General features: G+C 36.2%; 1 protein-coding gene across 2 annotated transcripts in view; it reads left to right on the forward strand.

Annotated features, from left to right (window-relative positions):
* LOC100880687 (cyclic GMP-AMP phosphodiesterase SMPDL3A) overlaps positions 1-27100 on the forward strand; it is a 188355-nt gene that overhangs the window by 134798 nt on the left and 26457 nt on the right. For both annotated transcript variants that reach the window (XM_076539329.1, XM_076539328.1), the window contains exons 3-6: positions 522-590; positions 2645-2816; positions 16537-16742; positions 18886-19079. In XM_076539329.1, coding sequence (XP_076395444.1) covers positions 522-590; positions 2645-2816; positions 16537-16742; positions 18886-19079 — 641 coding nt within the window. The remainder of the gene's footprint in view (positions 1-521; positions 591-2644; positions 2817-16536; positions 16743-18885; positions 19080-27100) is intronic.

Here is a 27100-nt window from a genome sequence, read left to right on the forward strand (position 1 = left end):
ACCAAATTTCAAAATCTCCAAATTCCTCAAATCTCCAAACTTTCCAAATCTCCAAATTCCCCAAATCTCCAAATTCCCCAAATCTCCAAATTCCCCAAATCTCCAATTCCCCACATTCTGAAATCCAATCTCCAAATCTCAAAATTCCCAAATCCTCAAATCTCCAATTCCCAAAACACCCAACTCAAAAATTCACCAACCATCAATGATCCAAATTTTCCATCTTCAAAAATCACCAAAAATCACCAAACCTTCCTCCCTCCACTCCCTAAATTCCCAAATTTCCAAATACCCTATCCTTCAACCTCCATACCCCCAACTTCCCATCCGAAATTTCGCGTTAAAAATTCCTAGAAACGCCACCGTATTTCGCGATCGCGTCCTCGTTCCGCGACACCGGCGTACAAAATGGTGGAGAACCTAAGGCGAAGAAACGGCGCGACAAATGCAAATGCGAGCGGGACAGGGATGCAAATAAAGGTCGAAAGGTGGAAGACACCAGCTCGTTTCTCTGCTTGCAGGATATTTCTGGCACATCACCGACATCCACTATGACCCGAAGTACTCCACCCAAGGAAACGCAGTCAGCAGTGAGTAGCTCCGTTGTGTACAGACCTCCACGCACGCGCCCATCCCTTATCTCCTGCCCCATGAGAGCTTGTTTCATATAGAGAATTCCTAAAATGTTTGGCCAGACGTTAACGGTGTGTTGTACCGCGATGTACCGACGAGAATGTAAATGCTTGAGGTTACCTCAATTGGATTTCTCGATGAGCACCGGCCCTTTCTTACGATTTAACCTAATGCACGTTTACGCTGCTTTGTGGGGCTATTGTAAATGAAGCTTTTGGTGATTTATGGGGACCTGATATTATTTATTTGACGTATGTTATAGCGTGGGAATCGTTTCGGCTGTAGACTTGATAAGAATTTGATAAGAATGAGAACGACTTGAATAAAGGCTAGAATGATTAACGTGATGTACTTCTTTTGGGGAACATTTCATTTTGGATGATTGACATAAATTTTCAAGATGATGAAAATAAAGTGGGCGATGTTTAAAGACTTATTTAAGAATTTGTTGGCATATGTTGATATGTGGACATCTAAGTTGACCTCATCGAGAATACTGTCATATGTGGACATCTAATCGAACCTCATCAAGAATACTGTTACATGTGGACGTCTAACCTAAGCTCATCAAGAATATTGTCACATGTGGACATCTGACCTGACCTCATCAAGGATATCGTCACATGTGGACATCTAACCTGACCTCATCAAGTATACCATCACATGTGGACATCTAACCTAACGTCATTAAGAGCATTGTCACATGTGGACATCTAACCTGGCCTCATCAAGTATACCATCACGTGTGGACATCTAACCTAAGGTCATTAAGAACATTGCCATATGTGGTCATCTAACATGACCCCATCAAGAATATTGTCACATGTGAACATCTAACCTGACCTCATCAAGTATACCCTCACATGTGGATATCTAACCTAACGTCATTAAGAACATTGTCATATCTGGACATCTAACATGACCCCATCAAGAATATTGTCACATGTGGACATCTAACACGACCTCATCAAGTATACCATCACATGTAGATATCTAACCTAACGTCATTAAGAACATTGTCATATGTGTACATCTAACATGACCCCGTCAAGAATATTGTCACATGTGGACATCTAACACGACCTCATTAAGGATATCGTCACATGTGGATATCTAACCTGACCTCATCAAGTATACCATCACATGTGGACATCTAACCTAAGGTCATTAAGAACATTGTCACATGTGGACATCTAACCTGGCCTCATCAAGTATACCATCACATGTGGACATCTAACCTAAGGTCATTAAGAACATTGTCATATGTGGACATCTAACATGATCCCATCAAGAATATTGTCACATGTGAACATCTGACCTGACCTCATCAAGAATACTGTCATATGTGGACATTTAACTCTTCATATATTCAATGTCCAACTCATATGTGGACACTATGACTTCACATGTCATGTTCTTGAAATTGTTCTCTCAAAAACAAAATGCAATTGAATTAAACATTGCAAAGCTTCATTCCCAGCATCACAAAGTTCCCAAAGTTTCCAAATAGTGATTCTATCACCTGAGAGCAGACATATATGATAATCCAGCACACATAAACAACGCAAACTAATTCGATACAAATTACAATACTATTCCAGTATTTGTGTATAGAATTTCTCGTAAATCCTCAAGGTCCAAAGAAACAAACGAAATAGTTGCGATAAAGCTTGATCCCGCAAAATGCATCGAGAGATAACATATTCGGAGCTGGGCAAACATTTCACGAATGCATTCATCCTATCTCGATCCCGTATATCTACCTCGTTGCTGTCCGTATTTACCAATCGTTTTAAAGTACCTGGCGTGGCTGGTTGGCACGGAGTTTGCATGAAATAACCAGCCTCAAATTGCGTCCCATACACGAGCCTAACTCCGTGTCGTTTGGACGTTAGCGAGGTAATACGTGACCGTCCGTTGCGCTTTTCCTTTTCAAAGCTCGTCCCTGTGCTTTTGTACGTCGCAGATGGTGCTTTCGTTTATATATCTTAAATTCAACCCGTGCTTCCAGTGTGCTGGAACACGAGGAACAGCATGGAGGGTGGCTGGATGGCCCCAGAGCGGAAGCTGGTCGGCGAGTTCGGGGATTATGGCTGCGACTCGCCGTGGTCCTTGATCGAATCTGCTGTTAGGGCGATGAGGACGCATCATGGCGAGGGGATCGAGTTCGTCCTTTGGACTGGGTGAGTTTATTTAATTATTTTTCTATGTATATTGTTTGGTGGATTTTGAAAATTGATGGGGGGTTTAGGTTTATTTTGTGTATAGGGTGATGGGTGGATTTCGTGTGAAATGGATCATGTGTATTGGGGACTTGGCATACTTCCTTTTTAAGAGAGTTTATAGACTGACGCTTTCGAATATTTTTGGTTCAGTAAATTTTCAATTCTTAAATTCCTAGATTTCTAGATTCTGGAATTCCTAGATCCTAGAATTCCTAAATCCTAAAATTTCTTGATTCTCGTATACGTAAATTGCGAAATCCTTGGATCCCAGAATTCCTAAATATCGAAATCCATATATCTCCAAATGCCTAGATCCAAAAATCCCTAGATCCCCAAATCCCTCAGTCCCCAAATACTTAGATCCCCAAATCCCTAGATCCTCAAATCCCTAGATCCCCAAATCCCTAAATCCCCAAATCTCTAGAGCCCCAAAATACTTAGATCCCAAAATCCCTAGATTCGAAAATCTCAAATTCCCAAAGTTCCTAGATTCCAACATCCCAAATTCCCAAAATCCCTAGTTCCCAAAATCCCTAGTTCCCAAAATCCCTAGTTCCCAAAATCCCTAGTTCCCAAAATCCCTAATTCCCAAAATCTCTAGTTCCCAAAATCCCTAATTCCCAAAATCCCTAATTCCCAAAATCCTTAGTTCCCAAAATCCCTAGATCCCAACATCGCCAGATCCCAAAATTCCTAGATCCCCAAATCCCTAGGTCCTCAAATCCTTAGATCCCCAAATTCCTAAATCCCCAAATCCCTAAGTCTCCAAATCTCGAGAACCTCAAAATTCTTAGATTCCCAATTCCCTAGTTCCTAAAATCCCTAGTTCCCAAAATCGCTAGTTCCCAAAATCCCTAGTTCCCAAAATCCCTAGTTCCCAAAATCCCTAATTCCCAAAATCCCTGGTTCCCAAAATCCCTAGTTCCTAAAATCCCTAGTTCCCAAAATCCCTAATTCCCAAAATCCCTAATTCCCAAAATCCCTAATTCCCAAAATCCCTAATTCCCAAAATCCTTAGTTCCCAAAATCCCTAGATCCCAACATCGCCAGATCCCAAAATTCCTAGATCCCCAAATCCCTAGGTCCTCAAATCCTTAGATCCCCAAATCCCTAAATCCCCACATTCCTAAGTCTCCAAATCTCTAGAAACTCAAAATTCTTAGATTCCCAATTCCCTAGTTCCCAAAATCCCTAGTTCCCAAAATCCCTAGCTCCCAAAATCCCTAGTTCCCAAAATCCCTAGCTCCCAAAATCCCTAGATCCCAAAATTCCTAGATTTCAAAATATGTGAAATTCCCAAACTTCCTATAATTCCAAATTTTCTTGAAATTTCCTAATTTTACAAAATTCCTCGAATTCATAAATTTTCCATAATTCCCAAAATTCTGGAAAGTTTCACATCTTGCAAAATTCCCAAAATTCTCAATCTCCTCCAAAATTCCGAAAATTCCCCAAATTCTAAAAATTCCCAAATATCCAGAATTCCCTGAAAAATTCCAAAATTGTCTGACTATCGTCCGTTTGCGACATTCAAGCAATATAGTACTTTCGCGATACTATCTGTCTTTTGATGTTGCCCTCAGCTTTCTCATAAGAGAGCGCGCAGTGTATAAGTTTGCCACGGGGTTAGCCCCGGGGCAGAGATGACAGAAATGGTAACATAAGTAGAAGAAGACGTCTAGTCTGCCCACTTCACAGTCTCTATATTTCTCTTTCAACATTGTCTTGCACGATATTGCCACGAGGGTAAACTCTTGGACAGTTCTGCTTTAAAAGGTGAAGTTCAGTCAAGTTCAGAATAAATATCATGCGTTAAATGTTCGATATAACACTTTGCATTAATTCGTTTGAAACACGTCATATATATTCATACGTTCATATGTGCACAGTGTGTTAATTATAATTTTCATGAAATATTATTTATATTTTAATTGTTATACTGGTGTCATTAAAAAATATGGTGTATGTTATATATTATAACATTATTTATTATGATAATAACCAATATTTTTCTTCAAATTCTATGAACATATTAATGTCTAATTTTGATCCCAATTTTTAATCTACAGAACTTATGACAATTTTCATTATACAAGTACATACTGTCTTATCCTTTGCACCTTTATTTTTAAATGCAAGTTTATATTAAATAATAATAAATTCCGACGTAAATATTTTGCACAATTTATTTCGAGCCAGACAAAATCGATTTCAAGCAGAACAATTACGTGTTGTCAGTACAAGATTTGACGCCATGTTACCAAATAATTAAATTAAGTCCCGCTTTATAGTGAATGAATTTTCAATTTTGGAACGAAGTCCACGTTAAAAATACACGATTTTGATTGCGAATTCTGACCCAGATTTAGGTCACGAACGTCTGCAGGCGTAAATAATTAAAAATGGTGGAGCATTGAATAATTTTCGAGGGCATTAATATTTCCCGACTACCGTGATGCACCAAATTGTTAACTGAAATTAAGAATTAAACCGCTGCATCTTTAACGCGCGACATTAATTTTGTCCACGACGAGATACCCGAACGATAATCTGGAAATTTAATAATTAAGTTCGCGATCTCTTTGGCGTTGAAATTGAACAAATAATAATTTCGGTAATCGCTAATCCTTTGAATATTCTGAAGTTTCAATCTCCACTCGGTGAAATTCAATGCGGAGAATTTCAACCAATTTTAGTTGTCGAATTAATTCAAAACATTCATATGTGCTTTTTAATCGTTGAATAAGAGGTCCCTGAGGCGGCTACAGTTTTCATTTAATTTTAGAGTCTATTTCATTTCCATTTTGTAACTTTTGCAATGTACGGAGCTCTTTCGGGTCGGTTTCATAATAGTTCAAGCACCGATTGTATGTATTTTATATGAGAAGGTTATGATTAACTGGTTCTTAACGCTTTCGCTAAATGCGAGAGGAAAATTGGGGCAATGGGTGGAAGTACGGAAAAATTACGGAGAGATTGGTAAATTAGGATACTGGAGAAGTGGTAGAGGGGTAAATTCATAGTAGATTGGTGGATTGGTGGATTGGTGGATTGGTGGATTGGTGGATTGGTGGATTGGTAGATTGGTAGATTGGTAGATTGGTAGATTGGTAGATCGGTAGACCGGTGGATTGCTGGATTGGTGAATTGGTGGATTGGTGGATTGGTGGATTGGTGGATTGGTGGATTGGTGGATTGGTGGATTGGTGGATTGGTGGATTGGTGGATTGGTGGATTGGTGGATTGGTGGATTGGTGGATTGGTGGATTGGTGGATTGGTGGATTGGTGGATTGGTGGATTGGTGGATTGGTGGATTGGTGGATTGGTGGATTGGTGGATTGGTGGATTGGTGGATTGGTGGATTGGTGGATTGGTGGATTGGTGGATTGGTGGATTGGTGGATTGGTGGATTGGTGGATTGGTGGATTGGTGGATTGGTGGATTGGTGGATTGGTGGATTGGTGGATTGGTGGATTGGTGGATTGGTGGATTGGTGGATTGGTGGATTGGTGGATTGGTGGATTGGTGGATTGGTGGATTGGTGGATTGGTGGATTGGTGGATTGGTGGATTGGTGGATTGGTGGATTGGTGGATTGGTGGATTGGTGGATTGGTGGATTGGTGGATTGGTGGATTGGTGGATTGGTGGATTGATGGATTAGTAGAATGGTAGATTGGTTGATTGATAGATTGGTAGATTGGTACACTTGTGAGTTGGTGAATTGGTAAATTGAGGAATTGGTAAATTAGAAAATTGGTATACTGTTAAATTGGTAGTTTGGTACGTTAGTACGTTGGCAAATTGGTGAATTGTTGAATTGGTAAATTGGAAAATTGGTAGATTGGTGAATTCGCAGATTGGTACGTTGGTAAATTGTTGAATTGGTAGACTAGTAAACTAATACATTGGTAAATTTATAAATTGGAACATTAGTAAATTTGTGAATTAATGAATTGCTGAATTGGTAGATTGGTAAACTAGTAGATTGTTAAACTTGTAGATTGGTACATTGGTAAATTTGTGAATTAGTGAATTGTCGAATTGGTCGATGAGTGAATTGGTAGATTGGTAAACTAGTAGACTGTTAAACTTTTAGATTGGTACATTGGTAAATTTGTGAATTAGTGAATTGTCGAATTGGTCGATGAGTGAATTGGTAGATTGGTAAACTAGTAGATTGTTAAACTTTTAGATTGGTACATTGGTAAATTTGTGAATTAGTGAATTGTCGAATTGGTTGATGAGTGAATTGGTAGATTGGTAAACTAGTAGATTGTAAAACTTGTAGATTGGTACATTGGTGAATTTGTGAATTAGTGAATTGTCGAACTGGTCGATGAGTGAATTGGTAAATTGGTAAACTAGTAGATTGTTAAACTTGTAGATTGGTACATTGCAAAATTTGTGAATTAGTGAATTGTTGAACTGGTCGATTAGTGAATTGGTAGATTGGTAAACTAGTAGATTGTTAAACTTGTAGATTGGTACATTGGTAAATTTGTGAATTAGTGAATTGTTGAACTGGTCGACGAGTGAATTAGTAGATTGGTACATTAGCAAATTTGTGAATTAGTGAATTGTTGAATTGGTCGATTGGTGAATTGAGGACTTAGTAGATTAACAATTGGTAAATTAGTACACTGGTACATTGGTACGTTGGTACATTGGTACAATGGTATATTGAAACTACATTTACTCTCTAATTAAACATATCATAACCTACCTTCACAAAGATAGACACATCTTTCTAACATTCCCCCTTTCTTGCACTAATCAATCTCTATGGCCGATTAATCTCAGCGAACAGACTCCAGCGAGAAATTATATTTGCCGGACGTTAATTGGATGGTAATCATCGCGTAGGAAATTCAACTAACCGAGTCTTGCGGGGATTATCGACACGGCCGAAGAGATATCGAATCAGCGGCAAGGTTGTTCATTTAAGAAACGTTTGATGGAAATCGATTGCCGTTCGATACGGTTTGCCTCGTTACGTCCCGCCATCTTTAATCGAACAGTCCAAAGAGAATTAATTTAACCTGTTCAGGTTCTGGTTTGTTCAAGACTTTGTGCAGGGTATTGCAGGGTTTGTGTCTTTGATGGATTTGGAAACTTACGCGAACTTATCTAATACAAACTTGAAAGCTTTAACCTACAATTTAATAGACTGGTCGTACATAGCCAGATAATTATTGACACAATGTTAATATAAGTGAAGAAACCTCAAATTTTAGGTATATTATTCTTTCAGCAATCCTTAGTGCTGATTATAATTCGAATCGAATGCAAAATTTAATTGCAGTGAAAATTCGAGTCTCGGTTATCACGTTCAAACTGTACTGTGCGTCACGAGTACGTCACGATATTGCAGACCAAGCTTAACCAGTTAACTGTGTAATTTGGTTTTAAAAATCCTTGACGCGTAATTAAAGCAACGTACGTTGAATGTAGAGCAGATCCCGTCGAAAAACTCGATAAAATGTTCCCCGGTAAAATCAACAGTGACGTAATAAATGGTGCGACGCATACGTTGCGTCACCAGCTTCGCTACACAGAAACAAGTGTATCAAAGTTCCGCGAGCGAAGCGAAAGAATTTAGTCGACGAGAAACTCGTATAAAAAATTGAAAAACCCGAAGGTATTCGTGTGTTTTGTAGTTGTGTAGGTACAAGTCGAGGGATGTTGGCAAACGAGAGGAAGAAAAGAGTAATATAAAGTGAAAGGTACGGCTTCGCTTTTAACCGGCAACGTAAGGTTTCGATGTAATGTCAGAATCAAATAAAAGTTTTACCAAGGTTCCGAGTGGAAACTTGAATTTCCGTGGGGCTTCGGAACCCCCGTTTTACAGAAACCGATTCCGGTAAATCGGCGTTGAAAGTTCGCGTGTCGTCGAGTGTTTCTTACCGCGAATTCAAAGTTACACGCGTGCACACGCAATACTTCTCTCAATTGATCGAATTTGCTTCTTGAAACCTTCAATTAACCCCTTGATTTCGCGCTTGAAATTCGATTAGCGAAGTTTCGTATTATGTTCTGCGGCTCCTGGAAATTTGAACGCTAACTTGGTAAACAGCGTGGGGTGGAGTTAACATCCTATGTTTAGGACGCAAAGGAACAACGGGAAATGATAGGAAAATTTGCTGGAGGAAAATTGATAGCGTGGAGGTATCGGTTGTGTTCGTTGCTTCTGATGCTTGCGATCATTATGGGTTTTGTGGCTTTTAATTTGCAGTTAATTTATGTTCATTTGTAGGAGTTCGATCGATTAATACAGTATGTAAAAAGAAGAGAATATGTTATATATAAGTTTTATTATATTTTTCTTTTAATTATAAAATGACAGAATGGTGTGACACATGTTTATAATGTTCTTTGTATTATAAAATAACAGAATTATATTTTACATATTTATTTTTTCTTGCTAAAAATTATTATTTGAGCTGACTCTGGTTTTAGCGTTCAAATATTGGCGCGCTTTCAGATCAACATGACCGCGTGTCACGTGACGTAGGTCACATGATGTGATGCCAATGTAAGTGACGTTAACATATGCTACAGTCTTATGTAACAATATATTAACTTTAAACAATAATAATTAGTTAATGTTAATGTTGCTTCTCACAATATAAAATCTACCAACTCCAAAATTCAAAAATCTTAAACTAAATTTTCAAATCCCACTTGAAACTAGTATAACTGCACTGAGAACTGTAATAATAAAAATTTCCTACAATTTCACACAAAAGTATTAAAAACAGTCATCTATTAATCTACCAATAAAAGAAAAAGAAATCACGAATATCCTCCTAAAGTGTCAAAATCATTTCGGCCTCTATTAATCTCAATTTAGGTACCGCGAGTCAAATGATTAATTATTTCGAATTATTCCTAAGTGCATTAACATTCCGGACTCGATCGTCGATAAATTCATCAAGCCGCACTACATTAGTGATTTGTGCGGTTTAATTTATACACGATATATGAGCTCGCGCCAACACGCACACACTCTCGCCCTCAATTGGCATATTCTGTTTCTGGAGTTTGCGAATCATCAATTATCGGATTAGTTTACGAAACTGTGCGTTAAGGATCGATCAGTTTTTGCTGATTTATCGGTCAATTTGCTAATTGCTCGCTCGTATAATTTGTTCGTGGATCATAATTCGTTGTTCGATCGTTAATCTCGCATTCTGTTGGCGATAAATACACGTCACACGTTATTTGTTATTTTCGAAGGTTCCGAGTAATTATCAAATTGATTTTTCGCCTCTTGTTATTTTCCTGGACGTCGGCCATGAATTTGCGCGAAATAATTTTGGTAATGGACTCGGTAAATTTAGTGCTTTGGATGTTCGATGTGTGCATGTAAATCTAATCAAAATTATAATTCACTTTTATGTTAGATTAAAATTTTGAAGTTTTATCATTTAGTTACATTTATATTAAATTATGGTAAATTATGTGAAATTTAAATTAGAGTCATTTGTTTAAATTATTTATTTGGGATTTTTCTTTTTATATGACGTCATTTGATCAATTACATATGTATGTGTTCAATTAAAATGATTAGAGTTCTCATGTGTGTAGACATATGTGTTATAACATATGTTTAACATATCATATGTTATAATACATGTTATAGCATATAACATGTTAAACATATATTATATCATATGATATATTAAACATATGTTATAACATATGATATGTTAAACATATGTTATAACATGTGTAGTAACATGTGATATGTTAATCATGTTTAATAACATATGACATGTTAAACATATGTTATAACATGTGTAATCACATATGACATGTTAAATATATGTAATCACATATGACATGTTAAACATATGTAATCACATATGACATGTTAAACATATGTAATAACATATGACATGTTAAACATATGTAATAACATATGACACGTTAAATATCCATTATAACATATGATATGTTAAACATATATTATAACATATGATATGTTAAACATGTGTAATAACATATGACACGTTAAACATATATTATAACATATGATATGTTAAACATCCATTATAACATATGATATGTTATTACATAAAACTAACAAATGTACCCAGAATCCCAAATAAATCTCCCGAAAATTTTCCAAAAGCCACATGTAACGTAACATATGAATATGCATATGTTCCCGTCTCATTTTGCGTGCGCGAAATGTAACATTACCGGTGTAATATCACCATTACGAAACGCGGAGAAGGTGAGCGTTACACGGAATTAACCCGAGCAAATTTGAAACTAAATCCCGAGCTCAAGAGAACAAATGACAAATCGAGAAGAACAAACGGAAAGCTCATAGAAGCTGTTCGTGTACACGTGTCGTTGCAATTTAACGAGAAACCTGAAAACTTTGCCGCCGTGCCCGCCACCACGAACGCCATTACAAGGATTGCTGCAATTAGATCCTTTTAGAAACCGGATTTTTACCCCGCAACCGACAATTTCCTTCATTAATTTTTATTTCATTCCGGAATATTACGTTGTGCAGGTTCAGACCGTTGAAAGTTGCCGCTACCCTTTCGCCTTTTTCATTAAGAACGAACAATTTTAAAATGAATCTATGGCGAGCCGTAACCCCTTTAATGGATATCTCCGAATTTCGAAGATTCTCCTTTAGAGAGGAAACACGTGTCGTAGGTTTGGAAATATTGGACTCGAGGGGAATATTTGAGGGAACGTTTGTTGTTGGTTTGAATTTCCCGCTCTTTTTTACGAGGTTATGTTCTGCGATGGTTAGGGATAATTTCTTTAGATACTTTAGATTGTTTGGGGTTGGGAAATTTTAGGTTATGAATTTTATTAATAGTAGTAAAAATTTACTAATTCACAGTATTAAGGATATTTGATAATTTACTGATTTGGTAATTTGGTAATTTTTAAAATTCATAAATTGATCATTTGCTCGGTTAATAATTTGCTAATTTCCACACTTGACAGTTTGACAATTTGCTAATTTCCTCATTTGACAATTTGACCATTTGCTAATTTCCTCATTTGACAAATTGACCATTTGCTAATTTCCTCATTTGATAATTTGAAAATTTGCTAATTTCCTCATTTGACAAATTGACCATTTGCTAATTTCCTCATTTGACAATTTGACAATTTGCTTATTTCCTCATTTGACAAATTGACAATTTGCTCATTTCCTTATTTGACAATTTGACAATTTGCTAATTTCCTCATTTGACAATTTGAAAATTTGCTAATTTCCTCATTTGACAATTTGACAATTTGCTAATTTCCTCATTTGACAATTTACTAATTTGCTGATTTGACAATTTGACAATTTGTTAATTTACTCATTTGACAATTTGAAAATTTGGCAAATTTGCACATTTGCTCAACCGACAATTTAATAGTTTGCTAATTTGACAAATTAACAATTTCATAATTTGTCAATTAGTCAAATTGCTAATTTATTCATTTGACAATTTGACAATTTCATAATTTGTCAATTAGTCAATTTGCTAAATTGTTCATTTAACAATTTGAAAGTTTGACAGTTTAAGACTAATTTGTTAATTTGCTAATTTACTAATGCACTAGTTTGACAATTTAACAATCTAACAATTTCCAAATTTAGCAACTTGATAACCCAAAAATTCCTAATAATTACATTAAAACCTACTAATCCCAAAATACATAATTTATGTAGTAAAACGAGAGTAGCGAAACTAAAGGTATAAATCGTGAAGTTGTTGGTATGGTACTTCTGCAGGGGTTGCTACAAGTTAATCGGCAACCTGCAAAGTTTGAAATGTGATTTTGCGGAAGTGGATTTAATGTCGTTAGAAAGGCAGCCGTGATTGAAGCCTTTAAGGGTTAAATTCTCCTCTTACGAGCCAGAGTCGTTTGTTTCCCTATGTTCCACTTGATTTTCCGACATTTTCTGCTCGATTCGTGTGAAAATCTACCTTCCGACTTACATAACTACATTTAACCATTTCATTTCGTTCTCTTCATTTATTTACGTATTTATTTTTATTGAAAATAGGGAGTGCAAAGATGATGAGGTTTTTTACAGTCTATTATGTATTTGGAAATTTAGAAAAGTTGGAAAATTTGGAAATTTGGAAAAATTGGGAAAATAGGGAAAGTTGAGAAAATTGGGAAAATTGGGAAAATTGGGAAAATTGGGAAAAATGGGAAAATTTAGAAAATTTAGAAAATTTGGAAATTTTGGAGAGTTGGAAATTTGAAAATTTGGAAATCTAGGAATTGGGGATTTAGGAATTTGGGAATTTAGGAATTTGGAGATCTAGGAATTTGAAAATTTGGAATTTGGAAATTTAGAACTTTGGAAATTTGGAATTTGGAAATTTGGGAATTTGGAAAATTAGGGATTTGGAAATTTAGGAATTTGGAAAATGAGGGATTTGGAAATTTAGGAATTTGGAAATTTAGAACTGTGGAAATTTGGAATTTGGAAATTTAGGAATTTGGAAAATTGGGGATTTGGAAATTTAGGAATTTGGAAATTTAGGAATTTGGAAATTTAGGAATTTGGAAATTTAGGAATTTGGAAATTTAGAACTTTGGAAATTTGCAATTTGGACATTTAGGAATTTGGAAATTTAAGAATTTGGAAATTTAGGAATTTGGAAATTTAGGAATTTGGAAAATTAGGGATTTGGAAATTTAGGAATTTGGAAATTTAGAACTTTGGAAATTTGCAATTTGGAAATTTTGGAATTTGGAAATTTGCAATTTGGAAATTTAGGAATTTGGAAAATTAAGAATTTGGAAATTTAGGAATTTAGGAATCTTGGAATTCGGAAATGTTGGAATGTAGGAATGTTAGAATATAGAAATCTGGGAATGCACTAATGTTGGAATGTGAACATGAAATTTCGTTATATAGAAAAGTGGAAACACTTCCCACATTCAGAATCGTAAAACTTTCCACATCTAAAAATCTCAAACCTCAGAAATTTAAAACTGGAGCATTCCCCACTTTGTAGATACAATCATTCCACATATTACTTCATCAAATTCCTTCCAAACGAGAAAATCGTAAAAGCACACATTTCACATACAACAAAGTGAAATAAAACAATAAAGCGCCGCCAGAAACCCGAATATCGCGAGTGCAGCAACCTAACCTAACCGCAGAGATTTTGTCCGCGATTTTTCCAAAAAAATCTGGGTTATCCACGCAACCGTGTTATCAACTTTACAGCGCAACCTTGCAATGAAATACGACGTAATAAAGTTTAGATAAAAATATCTACTAATTTATGTTGAACTTCATAACAGTTCAACCAGTAACTTAATAATCGTACCGGGTTATATTTTCCCAGAGAGCATGATTGTATCTATTTTAACAAAGCGCATTTCTTTTTACTGGCGGTTCGTGTACGGTCCAGATATAATGAAACGAATTGTTATAATTTAATAAGACGGAAATACTTATATTATCTAGATGCACAGAGCATCTGGGATTACAGAAGTTGCGTGCTATGCATGCAGCACATAATTGGCCTAGCATTGTGTATACAGCTTCCTGTTACGAGAGAACAGCAAACTAAAATACGTATCTAAACTTTGTGCACAAATTGTTTGGCGGAAAAACAGGCAGACTCGCGGCGAAATACGGTTTGACCGCTATAAAGTCAACTTATGGCTGTTTCGTGGCGAATCAGAGAACCGTGCGTAGATTTCGCCTACGGGTTATTGCGGAAATGTGTTTTCGAGGATTATACAGGGGATAGAAAAATTCAAATTCTACTGCAGCTTGTTAGTATTCCGTTCATATCGAAACAATACAATTTTGTTGGCAAATACTTAGTGCCATTGTTTCGGATAAAGTGGAACTGGATTTCTATGGAAGCGTGTTATGGCGGCGCAGGTGAATGTGGAGATGCATGTAATTAGATACGGGGTAGATTTTATAAGTTTTATACATGTGAAATTCTTTTAATTTTCATTGTTTAATTTGATAATGGGAAAATTTAGAAATTTTCTGAGTTTTCAAATTTCCAAATTTCCAAATTTTTCAATTTCCAAGATTCCAAATTTCCCAAATTCCAAATTTCCAAATTTTTCAATTTCCCAAATTCCAAATTTCCCAAATTCCAAATTTCCCAAATTCTAAATTTCCCAAATTCCAAATTTCCCAATTTCCAAATTTTTCTATTTCCAAGATTCCAAATTTCCAAAATTCTCAAATTCCAAGATGCCAAATTTCCAAGATTTCAAATTTCCAAGATTCCAAATTTCCCAAATTCCACATTTCCAAATTTCCCAAATTCCGAATTTCCCAAATTCCAAATTTCCCAATTCCAAATTTCCCAATTTCTAAATTTTTCAATTTCCAAGATTCCAAATTTCCAAAATTCCCAAATTCTAAGATTCCAAATTTCCAAATTTCCAAATTTCCCAATTTCCAAATTTTTCAATTTCCAAGATTCCAAATTTCCAAAATTCCCAAATTCCAAATTTTTCAATTTCCAAGATTCCAAATTTCCCAAATTCCAAATTTCCCAAATTCCAAATTTCCCAAATTCCAAATTTCCCAAATTCCAAATTTCCCAAATTCTAAATTTCCCAAATTCTAAATTTCCCAATTTCCAAATTTTTCAATTTCCAAGATTCCAAATTTCGAAAATTCCCAAATTCCGAGATGCCAAATTTCCAAGATTTCAAATTTCCAAGATTCCAAATTTCCCAAATTCCACATTTCCAAATTTCCCAATTTTTCAATTTCCCAGATTCCAAATTTCCAAAATTCCCAAATTCCAAGATTCCAAATTTCCAAGATTCCCAAATTCGAAGATTCCAAATTTCCAAGATTCCAAATTTCCCAATTTCCCAATTTTTCAATTTCCAAGATTCCAAATTTTCCAATTTCCCCATTTCCAAATTTTTCAATTTCCAAAATTCCCAAATTCCAAGATTCCAAATTTCTCAAATTCCTAATTTCCAAATTCCACATTTCCCAAATTGCAAATTTCCCAATTTCCAAATTTTTCAATTTCCAAAATTCCCAAATTCCCAAATTCCAAGATTCCAAATTTCCAAATTTCCAAGATTCCCAAATTCCAAGATTCCCAAATTCCAAGATTTCTAAATTCCAAGATTCCCAACCTTCCAAAATTGTTCAAATATTAGATCTTTTAAACTGTAAAATTTCCAAATTGACAAACTGTTGAAGACGAGGAGATCCGTGGACGAATAGTGTCGTAATTAATTATATACAAAGCACAAAAACTATTTATTTAAGAACGATACAAAATACAATCAGAATTACGTGAGAAGAATATTAGAGAACAAAATTGAATCGAAACATGCGAACACAAGAAGGAACGAACAATGATGATTAACATCGCTAGATGGAGACAAATGTTAATGCTAATTCGTGTATCGCTCTTATATCGCTTTTATCTCCAATACAAACTTCTAAATTTCCCCACTTGCAAGTCCCAAAATTCGCAAATTTCGTAAATTTCCAACATTCCATATTCCCAACCTCCTAAAATTCCAATCTCCAATTTTTTCCAAACACAATTAAATCCAAACCGAAACTTCAATCGTCCCATAAAATCGAAGCACCATACTCGAAGCGCGAGTGCGTGACGAGGATAGCCGGTGATTGTAGTGCAATGGGTTAATGAGGCTGTAACTACTTGTTGCAGGGACGCGTTGACCCGGACGGCCGATATGAACGGCGAATTGCGTCTGCAATGTTTGCGGAATTTGACCGATCTGTTGTCCCGCACGTTTAAGGAACAATTTGTGTTCCCCGCCCTCGGACACGAGGACATAACAGTGAGCTTCTCTCAGCTGGCCGTACTTTGGCAGCAATGGCTGCCGCAGGAGGCCCTGGACACGTTTCGAACCGGTGAGTACACCAAATGCGTTCTGTGCCACTGGCTTTTACCATGCCACGGACTGCAATTTCTATGGACAGAGAGCCACGGTGTTTCCTAATGGGTAGTATGCTTGCCAGAGAACACGAAAATCGGATTAAATCAAAAGGGACAGAGACTTAAGGCCACCGGCTTGCCGGAAGAACGTACGCTGCTTGCGAATTAATAGTTCCAACTCTAGGAACATGCTCTCTGACGGCATTTACGTTTCTTCTTTAGAACGTTTGCGTTTAGTGTTCTCCGATGGAGGACACTCCGTGTTCATCGATACTATTGGTTTCATCGAAACAAAGTTTCAGAACGTGGGAGACTGTTTAATTTTCGTGACTCAAAATTTCACAATTTTTGTAAGGGAGTTATAGTTTGGACATTTTCAAGATTTAACATTTGACAATTTCTATGTGAGAATTGGAGAGTTTGGAAATTTTAGCAGTAGTTACAAATTTTTTATGTGGAAATTTAAGAATTTTCGAGTTTTTAAATTTCTGTATAGAAATTTTAAGATATAGAAGTATCTAAATTTAGGAGCTTGAAAACTTAAAGGTTAAAAATGTGCAAATGTAGAGTTTTTAAAATTTAAGAGTTTGCAAATTTCAAACTAAGAATGTAGAAATTTTTAATTCTTCCAAAGTTCAAGTACAAAATTTTTTAAACTCTGAAATTCCCGAACTCCCAAATTTCTAAATTCCCAAACTCCCAAACTTCTAAATTGTTCCCCTTGCAAGCCCCAAAATTTGCAAATTTTCTTCCTAATCTATAAGTTTGGGAAAGTTAACCTATAAGTTTCAGTATAAGTTCGTGGCACACCGACGCCATGTTTGTTACGCATGCGCAGTAACGCAAAAACGCCGCTACACTGCGTCTCCTAATTTCTCAACATTTCTCTTGTCTTCAACTATTTCATAGCTTGAATTCCTGTCATTCACGAAATATTTCACTGAATATTATCTTCTCCATTAACCATCATTACTCATTAAAGAAAATGAAAGGTTTCAACAACAAATTTGAAGCTTTCTTGCATTTTCTGTGAATAACCCAATACTGAAACATATAATATGTATACAATATACAAAAATATTCGTTATATCTATTATTTACAGTTGCAAGTAGTTCACAGTATTTTTAATTAGATAATCGAACAAATTTTTAAGAATAGTATGGAAATTTAACCATTCATATATGGATGGCGCGACAAAGTGTTAATTGAAAATTCAATTCTTGAATATGTTATGAGAATTCGAATGTAACGCGAAAAATGTGCTCTGAACATTTAATGGAAATGGATAGTGTGAATATTTGATGCAGATTCTTTTCAGGAGTTTATTATAAATGCATGTTGTAGAATAATTTGATAATTTTGGAACATTTGTTACATCAATTATGTTGTTAGGAGGTCGTGTTGTGTTCATGAACAAGATATCGAGTAAAAATTATGTGGGAAAACGAAGTACAATTTGGAGCAAAATGTTGCTAAAATAAGTAAATACATAATGTAATAAAGAGACAGTAATAAGTACTTCATACTTGTAAATTGTAATAAAATTTTGTTGTTATTTTTTACATGAAATTAAATGAAAACTATGTATTTTATATGCTTCACATCCACAAAAGTTAAAGTTACGTACTCCACAAAAACTGTAGTAAAAAGTATGTATTTTGCACGAAGTACACTATGTGCTTTCATCAGAAACTTCCGCTAAAATTAATAAATATTTAATACCTGAATTAAATTATATTCGTAAACACTTTACTACGAGTACAGCCATTTTACAGCCACTTTTACATCTATTTTACTACAATTACTCGACAACTACTTTACAGCATCAGCCCTGCAATTTCGCTTAAAATGAAAATTTCCAACAATTAATTTCTAATAAACTGAAGGTAATAAAATTTGAAATTTTCCTGCGCTTTAAGATTCGAAAATATGGTATCGCAAGCGAATAAAGTCCGAGGATATAAAAATTTGCCGAAACCATCTTGTGTCCGCGATTTCAATAAAAGTCCATTAGCGAGCACCGTTGCCCGCAGGAATTACGATGGGAGATCACGAAAGAAAAGAGCGTATAAATCGCTGGCTTAAGCTTATCCGCCGATTTCGTGCACTTGTTACAGCCGGATATTACACGATAGAGCAGCGCTCGGAAAAGTATCGAATCATCTTCTTGAACACAAATTTGTGGCTGAACATAGCAGACATTGGTATGCTGCATCGCACTGGAAGCAGCACGATCGATTCGCAGGATCCTTTCGGTCAGTGGTCCTGGTTCGAGCTGACTCTTGACAACGCCCGAAAGAAGAAGGAAACGGTGAGTTATCTATTTTTATATTCTTTCTGATGGACTCGAATTTAAGAAATTCAAGTTCCCAACTCTTATAAAACTTTTATTTGATACTGACATTACGTTGTCGATTAAAAGCGGGTCGTTCACTTTATCTCTTCGTCCTCCCGTTTGCCTACATCCCTCGACTCGTACCTACACAACTACGAAACACACGAATACCTTCGGGTTTTTCAATTTTTGATACGAGTCTCTCGTCGACTAAATTCTTTCGCTTCGCTCGCGAAACTTCGATACACTTGTTTCTGTGTAGCGAAGCTCGTGACGCAACGTATGCGTCGCATCATTTATTACGTCACTGTTGATTTTACCGGGGAACATTTTATCGAGTTTTTCGACGGGATCTGCTCTACATTCAACGTACGTTGCTTTAATTACGCGTCGAGGATTTTTAATACCAAATTGCACAGTTAACTGGTTAAGCTTGGCCTGCAATATCGTGACGCACTCGTGACGCACACTACAGTTCGAAAGTGATAAATCCGTCTCGAATTTTTACTGCAATTAATTTTTGCATTCGATTCGAATTATAATCAGCACTAAGGATTGCTGAAAGAATAATGCACCTAAAATTTGAGATTTCTTCAGTTATATTAACATTACAACAATAATTAAATAACCTGCCCAAAAACATCAGCCCCCACATAAAATTCCATTCTAACCTCCATCTACGTACCAACACAAATTATGCAAATTTCTTCCAAGTAAATATTATCATTCTTGCATCTAAATACTCCAACTAAAAAATTTCGTATCAATCAACAAAACTATCGATCGAGGAAGTATAAACTCTTTAATCAAAACGTAGACAAATGAAGGTTTGATGGGAATAATTCGTAGAAGTTTCCCGCAGCCACACACAATGAATTCAGGAACGGTAGTAACCGAATTGCGCTCGTAAAAGGAAGTTCGCGAAATCTGCAAATTCGAAGAGAATGAGCGAAAGGGAAAGACAGGAAGAACATTTGGTGGACGAAGTGGCGTTAAAGGAACTTTATCGACGAAACGTCAATTCCTGGGGACGAAAATTGTGCGACGCCGGTATCAACGTTGATGCCGCTTCGTTTCCTCCATTTTGGTCCCTGTCGCGATAAATTATTTACACGGGACGTAGTTATCGGGACGACAGGCTATCAGTCAATAACAGAACTTCCGTACGGGAGCTTTGCAGTCCGAAAGCTATCGTCGGATCCGCTTTCATCGCGGGGGACACAAAGTTACGTAGGAAATATTAATATTCGATATTGTTCGACGTCTGCGATCTACTGTTACTCGCATTAATATACGGTATTCCGCTATTTTGCGTCGGAGTTCATTTTCATATTATGTTATTTCGCTGAGAGAGGTACGTTAAAAACGACGGCTTTCGCTGCAATATTTGCTGTTTTAATACTGGAAATAATGCTGGATTTTATACAATAATACTGGATATTCTCTACTTTGCAATAATTGTAAAGTTGTAGAATTGTTGCGAATTACTGAGTTGTTACAAAATTTATGCGGAATTATAGAGTTATAAGGTATTGTGCAGGGTGTTTCACAATTCATGTAGGTCTCTGAAATGGGAGGTAGCTGATGGGATTCTGAATAAGATTTCCCTTTGCAAAAATGGGGTGTGAAGCTTTGTCTTTGAATTATTAAGGAAAAACACGGCCGCGTAAAAATGGGGGGAGTAGAGAATATAATGCGTGGAATTACGACGCGAGGAAACAGGAGCGTAGGGAATATAACGCGTGAAATTACGTCGCGTGAAGATTCAACGCATGGAAGTACGGGAAGTAGGGGATATGACGCGTGGAAATAGGGGCGTAGGGAATATAACGCGTGGAGATTCAACGCGTGGAAATAGAGGCGTAGGGAATATAACGCGTGGAATTACGCCGCGTGGAGATTCAATGTGTGGAAGTACGAGAAGCAGGGGATATGACGCGTGGAAATAGAGGCGTAGGGAATATAACGCGTGGAATTACGCCGCGTGGAAATTCAACGCGTGAAAATACGGTGCGTCAGGGATACGACGCGTGGAAATAGAGGCGTAGGGAATATAACGCGTGGAATTACGCCACGCGGAGATTCAACGCGTGGAAATACGGGGCATAGGGGATATGACGCGTGGAAATAGGAACGTAGGGTATCAGAGCGCGAGAATTACGCATGCGCAGACGCTAGACTCGAAGCTGCGCTCTCGCATCTGCGCACGCGCCCCGTCTCTAGGCTCGAAGCTGCGCTCTCGCATCTGCGCACGCGCCCCGTCTCTAGGCTCGAAGCTGTCGCTCTTGCGTCTGCGCATGCGTAATCCTCGCGCTCTGATTAGTCCGTGTTTTTCCTTAATAATTCAAAAACGAAGCTTTAAACTCCATTTTCGCAAAGGGTAATCTTATTCAAAATCACGTCAGCTACCTTCCATTTCAGGGACCTACCTAATTGTGACGCACCCTGTATGTGGTACAATTAATCAAGTTTATAGGTTATCATTGCTTGTGACTATGATAATTTCTTTAGCAATAATTAAATTTCTAGAATATTTTATATATTAATATTAGTATATACTTAATTCATTACAATTTCAATTTTCCTTAAATTTACAACAAGGCTTAATTTTCTAATTATAAACTAAATTAATATATTATAATAGAATTACTTTATAACAGAATTATTATGCAATTTTGAAGATATTAAAAATATCTTCATCACAAAACATCTCAAAATTAGATTCTGTCAAAGATTCTTAAGAATTTCTATAATATAAACGAAGGAAACCTTGTCCAAGTTTTATTTAATATTACGTATTTACAATTTATTACAGAGCGCCTTCGGAAGCTATTATAATCATCGAACTTTATGTTTCAAAGAAGTGCTTTCTTAAACGCACTTATACATCGAAGCTAGATCGATATTTAATATCTGAGCGTACAAGTTACTAGAGGAAAAAAAGTATTAAAAAAAACTGTTGCAGTTCAATATGCTTCGGGTACTCAAACTCCCGTTGAACTTTAAAATTGGAATAGGTTTTAGACGTTCGTAACTACATCTCGTACAGGAATATCACGAATCGATTTATATCTAACAATAAGTCGACTGCAACCTCGATTCGAGGTGTTGCGTGTAACACCGCGGAGCTTCAAATTGTTATCTCATCAAGTATTAAACACTGTTGTGTTATTAGTTGTTCAGTTATTTATGTTCGATCACGATTCAATCGTTTTGATTGAAATATTTTTTTATTTCAAGCATCTTATTTTTATTTTTCTTCTGTAAATGACGCTTTCTTTTGCTTTTGAGAAATTTTTTGATACATTAATGAGATGTAATTTTATAATTTTGTTTATAGTTTTAACAGAAATTGACTTTTTATTAAATATTACAGAAGTGAAAATTTTAATTTAGCAAATTTTAATTTATTCAAAAAATTGATTTAAACTTTAATTTAAAGAGAATGCACATTTGTTTTAATTTTCAAAATACCTTTTCTGGAATTAAAATATTTGTATTTTTCAATAAAAACTAATCTTCTTGAATAAAAAGTGATTGGCTAAGAAAATAGCCAATTAGTTGAGTGAATAATTTTTAATTAAATAAAAGAATGACGAATTTAAAAGAGGTAAAAACGAGTATCATAAACGTTGAAGGTGTTAATTTCAGTAAAACAGTGTTCCGGTTGTAATATTATATTATCAGTATCCTCTTGTACAGTCGAATGCTTTCATATAGTTTAATTAAGAATCGGTAACAGACTGAACGACGGAAAACCGATTGTAAGCACAAAGAAAAAAGGAACAATTTCGCAACGAAACAACGAGGAAACAGTTTATCGAGTTTAAAAGCAACGATACAATCATGCCCATCGCGTTTCTTCAATCATCGATACTTCAATCACCGACAAGTTCATCGGAACAAACTTCGAATAAAACCGCCAGATTCAATTGCTCGCACAGAAATTCCGTCAAAGCTGAAAGATGACTGGCGAACATTTTCCTTTTACCGATACTTACAGATTTGACTTTTATGTCCTCCAATTCTTCCATTTTCTTAGTAAGAAATTAGTAAAAAATTCTTTAGTGTTCTTAAATTTGCAAATTTCTTCATTTTAAGTTTTGGCTTCAAGTTTTTAAACTTTTTAAGTTTTGTATTTGCAAATTTTGTAATTTAGGATGTTGAAGACTTAAAAATTAATTTCAAGTAAAAAGTCGTAGAATTTAGAAATGTTTAAATGTAGAATGTTAGAAATTTGCAAATTTAAAACTAAAAATGTACAAATTTTTAATTCTTGCAAAGTTTAAATACAAGATTGTTTAAACTCTAAAATTTCCAAACTCTCAAGGTTCTAAATTTCCAAATTTCCACACTTGCAAGTTCCAAAATTCGCAAATTTTCTTATTTTCTTTCTAATATCTCAGCGTGTAAGTTTAGAGTGACATCGACGCCATGTTTGTTGCGCTACTGCGCATGCGTAGTAACACATAACCTTGCTACACGAAGTTGTCTTGTAATTTTTCAATATTTCTTTCACTTTTTTTCTCTTTTCTCATCGAAATAAGTTACAGAATTATTCAGCACATGTTAGACACTAGATTTATAGCCTTGCAAACTTTATACAGACAATTTTTATTAATTATTTCTGTTTTTTTCTTAAAGTAACGCCACTTGCGTCGTGTGCGACCATTATCATATTACATATTCGAGGTTCTACCTTCATTGAGATGACTTGAGAACGGTAATTATACAAACTTATATGAATACAAATTACGTAGTAAAGTTTATCAAATTTCTACACGTAGATTACACTAATTTTCTTGTCGAAGTGATCATCAATTGATCGCGCTCTTCATGTATCATACACACATGCATACTGTGTATGAATACGTATGAATTCACCCTATACTTAAGTTTCATTATTAACACTGAAAACAAGCTGAAAATTTCACTAATTATTTTCAACAAACCTTTCTAAATATCTTCACAATATTTCCTTTCATTTATCTTCCACAGTTTTAACACGAGTATTTTTAGTTATCAAGTTCAATCAAATGTTTATCAATATAGATGTCAAAAATTGCGTTAGGTATTTTTATTTTCAACAGACAATACCAAATATTTTGCAAAGTTGCAAATAATACAAGTATTTAATGTTTGTATAGTTTTAATTAAAGATGTGAACAAATTCTTACAAACATAAATGTTAGATCCACACACAAAAAGTGTAATATATGTGACGGCAGTGAAAACGTTAATAATAATATAGTAGCTTATCGCTGACATCAACCCAAAAATATTCGCACCCAATTCCCAGCATATTTTTGTCATCCGAATACGATTAACCGGTCGGTTTGCGAAACTGCGGGCGTCACGATCGATCCATCTCGAACAAAAATCTATTTCATAACGCGAACCGAAAGAAATTCCGTCATCGGAACTTTACGAGGGAAAATGAGATCGTCCGTGAATTTATTCCACGGCCAATTACCATTCGTTCAGCTTCTTCTTTGCATTGCGAATTCGCTCCTTGGCAAGCCGCGATTTTCACGAGATCGGTGTCGGAGGTATAACCCGCTGCCTCGAGCTATCGATTATCGATTACGGGTCGACGGGTGTTTAGAACGTAGGGAATCCTTCAGCCGACCTGGATGCTACGACCGGTGATAAATTATGGAAGGACTTTGAATTCCATACACGGGAACGACGATCCATATAACTTAAACCTTCGCACGACGATCCCATTGATCTTGATCGTGCCTGTACATTGGGTACATATTCGAAACTGCTTAACCCTTTCAGTTTTTGTCAGCAAAGATCATTTCTACAGCAACTTTCAGTATTCAAATACTAGGTTAGGTGTAGTTATGACGGATTGCGAATTTTTTTAAGAATTTTACAAAAACCATTCGCTTAATTTTGACTCTTGTACTGACTTTTATCCATTGAACGAGGTAAACAGGGTGTCTCACAAGTGGTGTAAGTCCCTGAAATGGGAGGTAGCTGACGTGATTCTGAATAAGATTTCCCTTTGCAAAAATGGGGTTTGAAGCATCGTTTTTGAATTATTAAGGAAAAACACGGTCGCGTCGAAATGGGGGGAGTAGAGAATATAATGCGTGGAATTGTGCCGCGTGGAGATTCAACGCGTGGAACGACGGAGCATTGGGGATATAACGCGTGGAAATAGGAGCGTAGGAAATATAACGCGTGGAATTACGCCGCATGAAGATTTAACGCGTGGAAATACGGGGCGTAGGAGATATGACGCGTGGAAATCGGGGCGTAGGGAATATAACGCGTGGAATTTCGCCGCGTGGAGATTCAACGCGTGGAAATACGGGGCGTAGGGGATATGACGCGTGGAAATAGGGGCGTAGGGAATATAACGCGTGGAGATTCAACGCATGGAAATACGGGGCGTTGGGGATATGACGCGTGGAAATAGAGGCGTAGAGAATATAACGCGTGGAGATTCAACGCGTGGAAATACGGGGCGTCGGGGATATGACGCGTGGAAATAGGGACGTAGGGAATATAACGCGTGGAATTACGCCGCGTGGAAATTCAACGCGTGGAAATACGGGGCGTTGGGGATATGACGCGTGGAGATAGGTGCGTAGAGAATGTAACGCGTGGAATTACGCCGCGTGGAGATTCAACGCGTGGAAATACGGGTGTAGGGGATATGACGCGTGGCAATAGGCGCTAGACTCGAAGCTGCGTTCTCGCGTGTGCGCACGCGCCCCGTCTTTAGGCTCGAAGCTGCGCTCTCGCGACTGCGCATGCGTAATCTTCGCGCTCTGATTGGTCCGTGTTTTTCCTTAATAATTCAAAAACGAAGCTTCAGACCCCATTTTTGCAAAGAGAAATCTTATCCAAAATCACGTCAACTACCCTCCATTTCAGGGACTTACACCACTTGTGTGACACCCTGTATAATTTCCGTAAACCTACTGTTCGTACACCCTCTCTGTAGAGTCAAATGGGACGTTTGAGAAGTTGTTTTATGACCAAGCTTTTATCTCACTACGTCTTTATGTTCCCAGCTTTTTACGTTCGCAATTATGACATTTTTAAGTACCTAACTTTTTAACCTTGTAAATTTACTAATTATTTTCCGAGTGCTATTGAAAGTTCTGAAGCTTTTACATTTACTAATTGCTTATTTTCTAAGTTTCTAAATAAACTTCTAGGTCAATCTTTGACAGTTTCACAGAAATGTTTTATAAAACGTCATTGCAAGAAGTTGTAACTTTTTGCAAGCCGATTGAAATAATTGTAAAGTGAATACGATCGTGTGAAATGTTATCCAGGTATAAATTAACGAATCCGAGCAATTAGACATGCGAACAAACGTCAAACCGCAGTAGAAGCGTTTAAAAAGAAATACTGGCTACATTTCCGCTGGCTCCGATTTATCCCTTTCGCGGCAATTAACACCCATGAAAACCGGTTAAAAAATTAAAGAAACCACATTGAATTACAAGCATAAAAATCGAAACTGTGTTAAGGCACATCATATGGAAAATCTTCTGTCGTTTTATAGCTTATTTGTGGAGATATTAAATTCCATATCGAGTACAATTAATATTCAATACAGTATCGTCATATATCGTAGGCTTATTCGCAACTATTTTCAATTTATTTTGTTCACATTTATAATATGAACATAATTCATTTACAACGTATATAAAATATGTAAAGAATGATTATGTAAATACTCTTAATCAATTTATTGCTAAAACACATATGAATATGTGAAATTGTGTGAACGATATTTTCGCATGCTGACGAGACCCGGATAACACATTCTCTTTGTTTCTCGTATCTGTTGCTCTCATCTTTTCGTAACGACGATAAATCGGCTCTAAATCGTATGTAAAATGCCATTCAAACATGCCATCTCCAGAGATTTCACATAGAATTTTCCGAAATCCCGTGTCCAGATACACGGATGTGTTCAGCGAACCGAACGGGAGATAGAAATCCGATTTTCTCCGGATAGATATAAT

This window comes from Megachile rotundata, chromosome 13, assembly GCF_050947335.1.
Source record: "Megachile rotundata isolate GNS110a chromosome 13, iyMegRotu1, whole genome shotgun sequence".
In the NCBI taxonomy this organism is placed as follows: Eukaryota; Metazoa; Arthropoda; class Insecta; order Hymenoptera; family Megachilidae; genus Megachile; species Megachile rotundata.